The sequence below is a fragment of the Oncorhynchus keta genome, chromosome 35 (genome assembly GCF_023373465.1).
Source record: "Oncorhynchus keta strain PuntledgeMale-10-30-2019 chromosome 35, Oket_V2, whole genome shotgun sequence".
NCBI classification, from domain to species: domain Eukaryota; kingdom Metazoa; phylum Chordata; class Actinopteri; order Salmoniformes; family Salmonidae; genus Oncorhynchus; species Oncorhynchus keta.
The window spans coordinates 30998517-31010241 of record NC_068455.1 but is presented as its reverse complement, the minus strand read 5'-3'; the positions used below and the strand labels follow the sequence as shown (position 1 = coordinate 31010241).

General features: G+C 41.6%; 1 protein-coding gene across 1 annotated transcript in view; it reads left to right on the top strand.

Annotated features, from left to right (window-relative positions):
- Positions 1-423: 423 nt before the first annotated feature.
- The window catches only part of LOC118368321 (RAS guanyl-releasing protein 1-like), a 29093-nt gene continuing 17791 nt past the window's right edge, over positions 424-11725 (top strand). Inside the window, 2 exon segments of the mRNA XM_052496865.1 lie at positions 424-667; positions 1492-1658. Coding sequence (XP_052352825.1) covers positions 525-667; positions 1492-1658 — 310 coding nt within the window. The 5' untranslated portion in view covers positions 424-524.

Sequence of the window (11725 nt, the reverse complement as noted above, 5' to 3'; positions counted from 1 at the left end):
ACTCTGATTAACAAAATGACACACACCTATTGCTGGAATCCATGTAGTTATTGCACACTTAATTAAATCACTTTTATCACAATTAAGTTTTTTAAAATTCAAAATAATCAATGTAAGAACAGATATTGCACACAGCCTATTGCACACTTAACTTAATTGTGATGAAAGTGATATAAGATTTTAAATAATCAATGTAAAAACAGATATCTCATATCTAATTGGACATAGGCTTAATGTAAAAACAATATAATCGTGACTCATGCTTTAATGACGACAAATCACTAAACAATGGCAATAGGTTCATAAAGAAATGGGTTAGGCGGCCTACTCATTCTACTCATTTGAGCTCTTGCGCATAAATTACTGAGGAGTGAGTCGCATCACCAAAACAACTTTTGTTCAAGTGCGTTTACGCCCACACAGACACAGCACGATGCATCTTAATTTGTGCCATCCTCATTGACAAGTCAAAACAATGGTGAGCTTCCCACCGGCGCGCGGCCGCACACTGAACAAGGCACGCAATGAAAATGCTCTCATCGAAACGGACACAGATGGATAGTCTCGTTCAACCACTTGTTGCCCAGTATCTCGCTATGGGATGCCAATCCAAAGAAAATGGGCAAAATGAAAATGTGGGATCAAATGGAAAGGAAAAAGAACATCCGTAAGTTATTTTTTTAACGACCTCCTGTATTTGTGAATGAACTGAATAGGTTTATGAAGCGCATTACGCAGACATTTGAAATAGCCTACAGCAAATATCGTTTTGTCAATTTGGAACATACGCAATTATAAAACCTTTATTGACACCGAATAAACATTATGATCTTGTTGATTTAGAATGTAAATCCAACTTTTGGTGGCTCTTAGTCTTAACAATAACTTTATGAGTGCAACAATTCCGTACCCTGCGATTTATAAAAGCATCGAACAGGACGTACAACTGATGCACTCTCAAAACATATTCTCTATAGACTGTCTTCTCTCTTTCGAATGTCATTCCATAGTTAGCCTATATATTGGAAGGAGTATAGAACAAATGGCATGCATGGCATCCTCTCCGTTTATCAGCCAACTGTTTATTCAGTGGTTCCTATAATAGAAGTCGGCAATCAACAATGGTTTCCCCAAAAGGAAGGAAATGAGAACAATGAAAAATAGCAAAGCTACCTTTACTCTAAAACACCAGGTATGAAACACTTTGGAGTGTAGTATAATGACCTGAAAAGTGTTGTGTTATATTTGCCTGTGTGATTTCTTTAGTATTAACATGTAGCATTTCCATTGTGTTCTCTACTTCAATTATTGTATGCACTGCATGCTATAAATGGCTGCACACACACACACACACACACACACACACACACACACACACACACACACACACACACACACACACACACACACACACACACACACACACACACACACACACACACACTACACCTCCCTCCACCTCATGCCCTCTCTCCTCCTCTGCCCCTCCAGAAGGCCCTCTCTCTCTAAGGTCTGCCCGCCTGTGCCTACTCGGCCTCAGCGGTTCAACAGGCCCAATCTGGCCCAGATGACCCAGGGCAAGGTCATGATGTCTCTGGGACACTATACCAAGGGGGCCAGCTGGGAAGAGCTGATCCAGGCCTGTATCCAGTCCTTCGGTGAGTCACTGTGTTCTGGGCTGCTCTTGTGTTTCTGCCAGTAATACTATTGGTAACTGAATGATAATACTGACTTTATATGATTTCACAATACTGAATATGCGCTGCATATTTTCCTTTTTTTGTATGAAAAAAGTATTGTTTTTTGTTGCATGAGTTTGTTGTTTAGCTGTACAAAATGGTTGTGCAGGTCAAGATCATTGTCATTAGTTATGTTGTCAGTTTATAGCATCTGCTTCATTTCCCTTTTTAAGTGACGTTGAACGCTGAGCCTCAGTTGTTTTTAAATCAGTAGGGTGAATGTTTCCTGGAAGCACCTGTTTCTCTCGGCCTCTAGCTGTTTGATGTTAACAGACCCTGTCTCCATGAAACTGTTACCATTTACAAGGTATCTCTAATTAGCCTATAGGGCTAGGTTGACAAAAACAGACCGCATTTAAAGACTTTTCCCTTCTATGAACTAGCCTCTATTTGTTGTCTAACAATACGGTTGTCAGTCTTTGCATTTGAGATGAGACAGGGATGTATTTATTTCTGTTTATTTGACAGGGACAATGCACAATAAATATACGTCTCAGAGCACTGAGATATGATGCGTTGCACCAGATTTAGTTTTATTAGAATATTACGATCACTTTCACAAAAATGTTAAGTATATATTTTCACCTACACACAGGGGAGGAACCAGAAAGACCAGACTACTAGAATTCTTTGCATTTTGGTTGTTATCAGTAAAAAACAAATCATCTGCCCAATGGGGCAACCTCAGAGTAGGCTCAACTTGCGCGACTGCTCATGTCACTTGCCCAGGGCAATGGACTATTCCATTTCTCTAAGACTATATTTAAATGATAATGCCCGATAAACTGGTGTTTGGAGGATATATTGGCACTGGTGTTGTTAGGCTCGAGACGAAGTTGATATATATCCTCAAAACACCGGCTTCGAAGGGCATTATCACTTTTATACAACGGTTTACCAACATATTCAAATAATGATTGACATATTTTCATTAGACACGACCCAGTCGTTCAGTCTTTGTTCTGTATCTATGGACGCAACCCAGTCCTTCGTTCTAAATGTTCCATTGCCATACTGGCTGGCAACGTTCTTATCCCTTGCTTGCTAGCTAGCCAACTACGGCTAACTTACAGTCACGTCAAAAAGTGCAGCCAGAATGAGTAGCTGCCTTTGCATTTGTTTAAGCTGTTTTCTAGTGACATTTATTTGGATACATTCATAACAATGAGCTAATGGTGTAATTTCACCTGGCATAGAAAATGTGCTCACTTGTCAGGACACTTGTTCAGAGGAGCTAGCCAACAATACAGCTACTGTAACACAATCAATTCAAACAGAAGCTGGAAAGACTGAAAATTAGCTGTGATGTTTGACCTTTTTTCAATTGACCTTTTTTTGTATACAGAGCCTTGACCTATTCCGCAGTTTGTTACGTTACAGCCTTGTTCTAAAATTGATTAATTTTTCCTTCATCAATCTACACACACAATACCCCATAAAACAAAGTAAAAACAGTTTTTTTGGCATTTTTTGCAAATGTATAAAAAAACTTTTAAAAAACTGCAATATGATATTTACATAAGTGTTCAGACCCTTTACTCAGTACTTTGGTGAAGCATCTTTGTCAGTGATTACAGCATAAAGTCTTCTTGGGTATGCATCTACAAACTTGCCACACCTGTATTTGGGAAGTTTCTCCCAATCTTCTCTGCAGATCCTTTCAAGCTATGTCAGATTCAATGGGGAGCGTTGCTGTACAGCTATTTTCAGGTCTCTCCAGAGATGTTAGATTGGGTTCAAGTCCGGGCTCTGGCTAGGCCACTGAAGGACATTCAGAAAACACTCCTGAGTTGTCTTGGCTGTCTGCTTAGTGTCGTTGTCCTGTTGGAAGGTGAACATTTACCCCAGTCGGAGGTCCTGAGTGCTCTGGAGCAGGTTTTCATCAAGGATCTCTCTGTACAGCAGGATATTGAATTTCAATTTTGAAACAATGTTGCAAATGTTGAAGAGACAGACAGGAAGGTTTTTACAAATCTCTGCTGTTGAAAACAAAATGTTAGTCTAAAAGGAAAAGTGAGATGCATTTTATAGTGGAGATCAAGTTTATAAGTTGCCTCGCTGGGCTGATGAGACAGTGGATTGCGCAGTCAGATGGAACAGAGTAAATAGGCATTTTAACGTCATAGATTTAGCCGTTGGTAACTTATGGAATAGACACCGGCTGGATTGCGGTTTTACCCAATCAGCATTCAGGATTAGACCCACCCGTTGTATATTATTGAATGTGGATCTACTGCAACTCTGCCTGCTCTGAATATGATACAGTATAACAAAATCATTCACCAATTGTGAAGTATTGGTTCAGTAGACGTGGAATGTGATTTAAGGATATCACATTAGTAATACATTGACTTTGTCTATTTACATGTATTTATATATTCTGTATATTGGCTGCAATATGGAAGCTGTCAAAACCCTATCAAGATACCCTGTTAAATGAGAATAATGTGCCCTACTAAGTTGTCTGGAGTGCTCTCAAAGTTATCGTGATTATCTATTGGAAGAGGCAAGCATTCTGATTGCTGTTGCTTGGAGACACAAATGGAGTGAAGAGTGAGTGATGAGGAGGTGGTACAGTGGACTGAATACAGAGAGTGACATCCCTTACTTACAGTTATCTGTCAAGGAAAAGAATGGCAGAATAATAGCTGGCTGTTCATTTAGGATTTATAAAAAATATATCAGCCATGTTAATCAAGTGTGTGCTCTTCTAAAGCTCCTTTTATGTCTTTTTAGGAGAATTCATCCATATGGTTTACTAACTATATGTGTTGAATGACTGAAATTGTCATTGAATTTCCAAATCAGACTTCACAGGTCATTGAGAGAAATTCCGATCCTTTCCAGGAAATCTAGTCTACAGTAAGGAGATTAACATGCAAGTGTTTTGAATCCAAGTTAATACGAGGGTACAAAATGGACCTACTGTAGTACAGAGAGGTCAAACAGGGCGGAGCGTGCCCCAGCGGCTGCTGTCTCACATCAGAGGCTGACCCCCCAGGTCCTGGGGCTCCTGGGGCTCCGGCACCTTTTCAAATGTGAGCGCACACGTAAGAGTCATTTGAAAGATTGGGCTAGCAGCAGTAAGGCAAAGGTCAGCTACCCAAAAGGCCCTTCTCAGATGCTGACCACTCTTTGAAATGCAGAGCACCAAGGGGTGGGGATCAATAATGTGTGACATCATCATTCACCCCCAAGTCCAAGCCCCACAGTTCCACTCACCCACAGGGCCCGAAGTCTCTACACTAGCATAATGTTAATGGACAGCAATAAGCATTGCAGAGATTTGAGAGATATCCACTGCAGGCTCGGATGTACTGTAGACGCTAATGTGAAAAACCTTTGTGCCTATGGTGGTCAACATATGTTTAAACACTTACGGAGCATCATGGCTGTTTGTGGATATTAAATCAATTTCCTGTACTCCATTGTTCTACATGTACTGTAGGCCTACAGCATGTTGGGCTAACATTATAAGGTACATGCAGTAGAGAGTGTGCAACTAATAATGACATGGAAATCTCTGGGGCCTCTTAGACTGTTCCTTACCAATTCTTTCATGTGTACAGCAGAGATAAGCATTGGGCTGACTGAGGCGAAACAAAATGATCATCCATCCCATTAGACCACCAAAAATTCTGAAATATTCATCCCTAACTACAACATTTTCAGACAAGATAGAACGGCCAAAGGAGGCGGTGTTGCAATCTACTGCAAAGAGAGCCTGCAGAGTTCTGTCCATCCAGGTCTGTACCTAAACAATTTGAACTTCTACTTTTAAAAATCCACTTGCCCTCTAAATACACCTCTGCTGTTTTCAACCAAGATTTCAGCGATCACTGCCTCATTGCCTGCATCCGTAATGGGTCAGCGGTCAAACGACCTCTGCTCATCACTGTCAAACGCTCCCTGAATCACTTCAGCGAGCAGGCCTTTCTAATCGACCTGGCCGGGGTATCCTGGAAGGATATTGATCTCATCCCGTCAGTAGAGGATGCCTGTTTTTTAAAAAAATAACCAGGCAAATTCCTCACCATCTTAAATAAGCATGCCCCATTCAAGACATTTAGAACCAGGAACAGATATAGCCATTGGTTCTCTCCAGACCTGACTGCCCTTAACCAACACAAAAACATCCTATGGCGTTCTGCATTAGTATCGAACAGCCCCCGTGATATGCAACTTTTCAGGGACGCTAGAAACCAATATACACAGGCAGTTAGAAAAGCCAAGGCTAGCTGTTTCAAGCAGAAATTTGCTTCCTGCAACACAAACTCAAAAAAGTTCTGGGACATTGTAATGTCCATGGAGAATAAGAACACCTCCTCCCAGCTGCCCACAAGATAGGAAACACTGTCACCACCGATAAATCCACTATAATTGAGAATTTCAATAAACATTTTTCTACGGCTGGCCATGCTTTCCACCTGGCTACCCCTACCCCAGACAACAGCACTGCACCCCCCACAGCAATCTGGACACTTTCTAAAATTATCTGCCGAAATTGTTGCCACCACTATTATTAGCCTGTTCATCCTCTCTTTCGTGTCGTCTGAGATTCCCAAAGATTGGAAAGCAGCTGCGGTCAACCCCCTCTTCAAAAAGGGGGGGGACACTCTTGACCCAAACTGCTACAAACCTATATCTATCCTACCCGGCCTTTCTAAGGTCTTCGAAAGCCAAGTCAACAAACAGATTACCGACCATTTCGAATCCCACCATACCTTCTCCGCTATGCAATCTGGTTTCAGAGCTGGTCATGAGTGCATCTCAGCCATGCTCAAGGTCCTAAACGATATCTTAACCACCATCGATAAGAAACAATACTGTGCAGCTGTATTCATTGACCAGGCCAAGGCTTTTGACCCTGTCAATCACCACATCCTCATCGGCAGACTCCACAGCCTTCGTTTCTCAAATGATTGCCTCGCCTGGTTCACCAACTACTTCTCTGATAGAGTTCAGTGTGTCAAATCGGAGGGCCTGTTGTCCGGGCCTCTGGCAGTCTCTATGGGGGTGCCACAGGGTTCAATTCTCTGACCGACTCTCTTCTCTGTATACATCAATGATGTCGCTCTTGCTGCTGGTGAGTCTCTGATCCACCTCTACGCAGATGACACCATTCTGTATACTTCTGGCCCTTCTTTGGACACTGTGTTAACAACCCTCCAGGCGAGCTTCAATGCCATACAACTCTCCTTCCGTGGCCTCCAATTGCTCTTAAATACAAGTAAAACTAAATGCATGCTCTTCAACCGATCGCTGCCTGCACCTGCCCGCCTGTCCAACATCACTAATCTGGACGGCTCTGACTTAGAATATGTGGACAACTACAAATACTTAGGTGTCTGGTTATCCTGTAAACTCTCCTTCCAAACATCTCCAATCCAAAGTTAAATCTAGAATTGGCTTCCTAGTTCGCAACAAAGCATCCTTCCAAATATACCCTTGTAAAACTGACCATCCTACCAATCCTCGACTTCGGCGATGTCATTTACAAAATAGCCTCCAATACCCTACTCAATAAATTTAATGCAATCTATCACAGTGCCATCCGTTTTGTCACCAAAGCCCCATATACTACCCACCACTACGATCTGTATTCTCTCGTTGGATGGCCCTCGCTTCATACTCGTCGCCAAACCCACTAGCTCCAGGTCATCTACAAGACCCTGCTTGGTAAAGTCCCCCCTTATCTCAGCTCGCTGGTCACCATTGCAGCACCCACCTGTAGCACTCGCTCCAGCAGGTATATTTCTCTGGTCACCCCCAAAACCAATTCTTCCTTTGACCGCCTCTCCTTCCAGGTCTCTGCTGCCAATGACTGGAACGAACTACAAAAATCTCAAACTGGAAACACTTATCTCCTTCACTAGCTTTAAGCACCAGCTGTCAGAGAAACTCACAGATTACTGCACCTGTACATAGCCCATCTATAATTTAGCCCAAACAACTGCCTCTTTCCCTCCTGTATTTATTTATTTATTTTGCTCTTTTGCACCACATTATTTCTCTCTACTTTGTACATTTTTACACTGCAAATCAACCATTCCAGTGTTTTACTTGCTACATTGTATTTACTTCGCCACCATGGCCTTTTTTTGCCTTTACCTCCCTTATCTCACCTCACTTGCTCACATATTATATGGACTTGTTTTTCTACTGTATTATTGACTGTATGTGTAACGTTCGTCGTCCTCGTCTGAGGAGGAGTAGGAGAGATCGGACCAATATGCAGCGTGGTACGTGTCCATGTTAATTTATTCAACAGAACACTAAACAAAATAACAGCGGAGAATGAAACGAAACAGTTCTGAAAGGTGACAGACACTAAACAGAAAACATTCACCCACAAAACACAGGTGGGGAAAAGGCTACCTAAGTATGATTCTCAATCAGAGACAACGAACGACACCTGCCTCTGATTGAGAACCATACCAGGCCAAACACATACAGTGGGGCAAAAAAGTATTTAGTCAGCCACCAATTGTGCAAGTTCTCCCACTTAAAAAGATGAGAGAGGCCTGTAATTTCCATCATAGGTACACTTGAACTATGACAAAATTAGATTTTTTCCCCCCAGAAAATCACATTGTAGGATTTTAAATGAATTAATTTGCAAATTATGGTGGAAAATAAGTATTTGGTCAATAACAAAAGTTTATCTCAATACTTTGTTATATACCCTTTGTTGGCAATAAGAGGTCAACGTTTTCTGTAAGTCTTCACAAGGTTTTCACACACTGTTGCTGGTATTTTGGCCCATTCCTCCATACAGATCTCCTCTAGAGTAGTGATTTTTTGGGGCTGTTGCTGGGCAACACGGACTTTCAACTCCCTCCAAAGATTTCCTATGGGGTTGAGATCTGGAGACTGGCTAGGCCACTCCAGGACCTTGAAATGCTTCTTACGAAGCCACTCCTTCGTTGCCCGGGCGGTGTGTTTGAGATCATTGTCATGCTGAAAGACCCAGCCACGTTTCATCTTCAATGCCCTTGCTGATGGTAGTAGGTTTTCACTCAAAATCTCACGATACATGGCCCCATTCATTCTTCCTTTACACGGATCAGTCGTCCTGGTCCCTTTGCAGAAAAACCGCCCCAAAGCATGATGTTTCCACCCCCATGTTTCACAGTAGGTATGGTGTTCTTTGGATGCAACTTTGCATTCTTTGGCCTCCAAACACGACGAGTTGAGTTTTTACCAAAAAGTTGTATTTTAGATTCATCTGACCATATGACATTCTCCCAGTCTTCTTCTGGATCATCCACATGCTCTCTAGCAAACTTCAGAAGGGCCTGGACATGTACTGGCTTAAGCAGGGGGACACGTCTGGCACTGCAGGATTTGAGTCCCTGGCGGCGTAGTGTGTTACTGATGGTAGGCTTTGTTACTTTGGTCCCAGCTCTCTGCAGCTCATTCACTAGGTCCCCCCGTGTGGTTCTGGGATTTTTGCTCACCGTTCTTGTGATCATTTTGACCCCATAGGGTAAGATCTTGCGTGGAGCCCCAGATCGAGGGAGATTATCAGTGGTCTTGTATGTCTTCCATTTCCTAATAATTGCTCCCACAGTTGCTTTCTTCAAATCAAGCTGCTTACCTATTGCAGATTCAGTCTTCCCAGCCTGGTGCAGGTCTACAATTTTGTTTCTGGTGTCCTTTGACAGCTCTTTGGTCTTGGCCATAGTGGAGTTTGGAGTGTGACTGCTTGAGGTTGTGGACAGGTGTCTTTTATACTGACAACAAGTTCAAACAAGTGCCATTAATACAGGTAACGAGTGGAGGACAGAGGAGCCTCTTAAAGAAGATGTTACAGGTCTGTGAGAGCCAGAAATCTTGCTTGTTTGTAGGTGACCAAATACTTATTTTCCACCATAATTTGCAAATAAATTCATAAAATAAAATTCATTAAAAATCCTACAATGAGATTTTCTGGATTTTTTTTCTATTTTTTTCTGTCGTAGTTGAAGTGTACCTGTGATGAAAATTACAGGCCTCTCTCATGTTTTTAAGTGGGAGAACTTGCACAATTGGTGGCTGACGAAATACTTTTTTGCCCCACTGTAAACACAACCTTGAAAAACGAACAGACTGCCCACCCCAACTCACATCCTGACCATACTAACACAAAGACAAAATAAAGGAACTAAGATCAGAACGTGACAGTATGTTTGTTTTACTCCATGTTTAACTCTGTGTTGCTGTATGTGTCGAACTGCTTTGCTTTATCTTTGCCAGGTAGCAATTGTAAATGAGAACTTGTTCTCAACTTGCCTACCTGGTTAAATAAAGGTGAAATAAAAAAATTAAAACATTTGCCCAGTTACTTTACCTCTGTCAAAACAAGGAAAGACTCCTTTCACCATGGCTTTGCTGATGAATGCCTATGATAATAAAACAACTCAAAGTAAGGCAACGCTCCCTGAATTTTGCCTTGTTTGTCATCACATCCCTTGTCTTATCCTAGTGCAGCCTGCTGCTGCTTTCCTAACTTTCCACAGTGAGTAAGACAGAGGGGATTTCCTCAGCAATTAGCCCCGTCTGGGTTGGTAGGGAGGTGTTGTAAAATGATGAAGTAATTGTTTACCTGGTAGTGAATCAAAAGCTCTTCCTTGTTATTTTAGATGATTTTAGAGCAGAACTTGATTGCAGCAATAAAAAAAAACATTCATTTTGTATAAGTAGAGGAAGGATAGAGTTGAGTTGTTTTGCATCACAGTCCTTCAACATATAGTGACAGTATAAAGCGTCAAACCTATTACAACAGTTTCCCCTCAGAACAGTCTAATCATGTATATGATTTTCTAGATATTTATTTTCACTCATGACAATTTTTCATACAGTAAGATTGTCTGTGTCATTGCTGGGAAGGCGACTTTTCATTGACATTGATCATTGGGGCGTTGTAGCCCTTGTTGGGACCGGTAAATGAAACACTGCCGTACCAGTGGTGCAGGATATGAGAGAAGGATTAGCTGCCTGCTGAAGTTGGCCCAGTGAGATAGTCCTTTCTAATGTTTGTTATCTATGTTGCCATCGTGTCTGAGGTATTTCAAGTCGATATGGGATATGTGGAGACCAATGGAAACTGTCATCCTTGTGTGGCATTAAGACAATACCAGCTGCTTAGGTTCAAAAGTTAAACACCATTTTCATGGATTCGTCAAGGTGCTTTCTTAGCTACGATTTCCAGAAAATCACTGGCAGATTGTTTACCTGCAATGGAAGAGATCAGAAGCATAGCAAAGAGGTTGTCATTTGCTATCCAATAGACAAACATGATAGTGAACCACTTGTTTATAAACAACATGTTACAGAGGACCAACAAAATGTCCACTTTTCTCAAGTCAGATCATTTGTAAGAGAGAGGCTAATGTAGTTAGAAATTGAATCTGCAATTGCTACTGTGTGGATACAGATAACAATGTATTCCTTGAGATATTTTTCCACAACGTCATATCCTTTTATCTCCAGTGCCTCTAGGGACAAAGCTGTTTGAGTAGATGACAGAGATGGTGGCTGAAGGTTCCTGTGATGCCATAAGTGTTGGCAGAGATATAGGGAGGCGGTCACAAAGACAGGAAGTGAGATACGACAGAGAAAAGTAGACCACAGACAATTCACAATACCACCACAGGAAAAGACATTCAGAGATGGTGAATACACTTAGATTTGCAGTTTACACAAAACTGGCATGTTATTGTGTTCATGGTTGCGAAGCACACATTAAAATTTAAAAAAATAAGGTATGCTCTTTTGAGGTTGATTTGTATCATAATTTGACTGCAGACTTGTGGCTGAATGGAATCAGGAAGTTTTAATGGTTAAACCAATTGTTTTGTTGACATTCTGTAGCATGACATGACTGCTGGATTTGGTTATCAGAGAGCTACGGTAGCATTGGACATTGATATGCAGAAATGATTTTCTTGTCCATATGAAATCTCAACCATCTGCAGTACAGTATTGGCATTGTGATAGGCAAC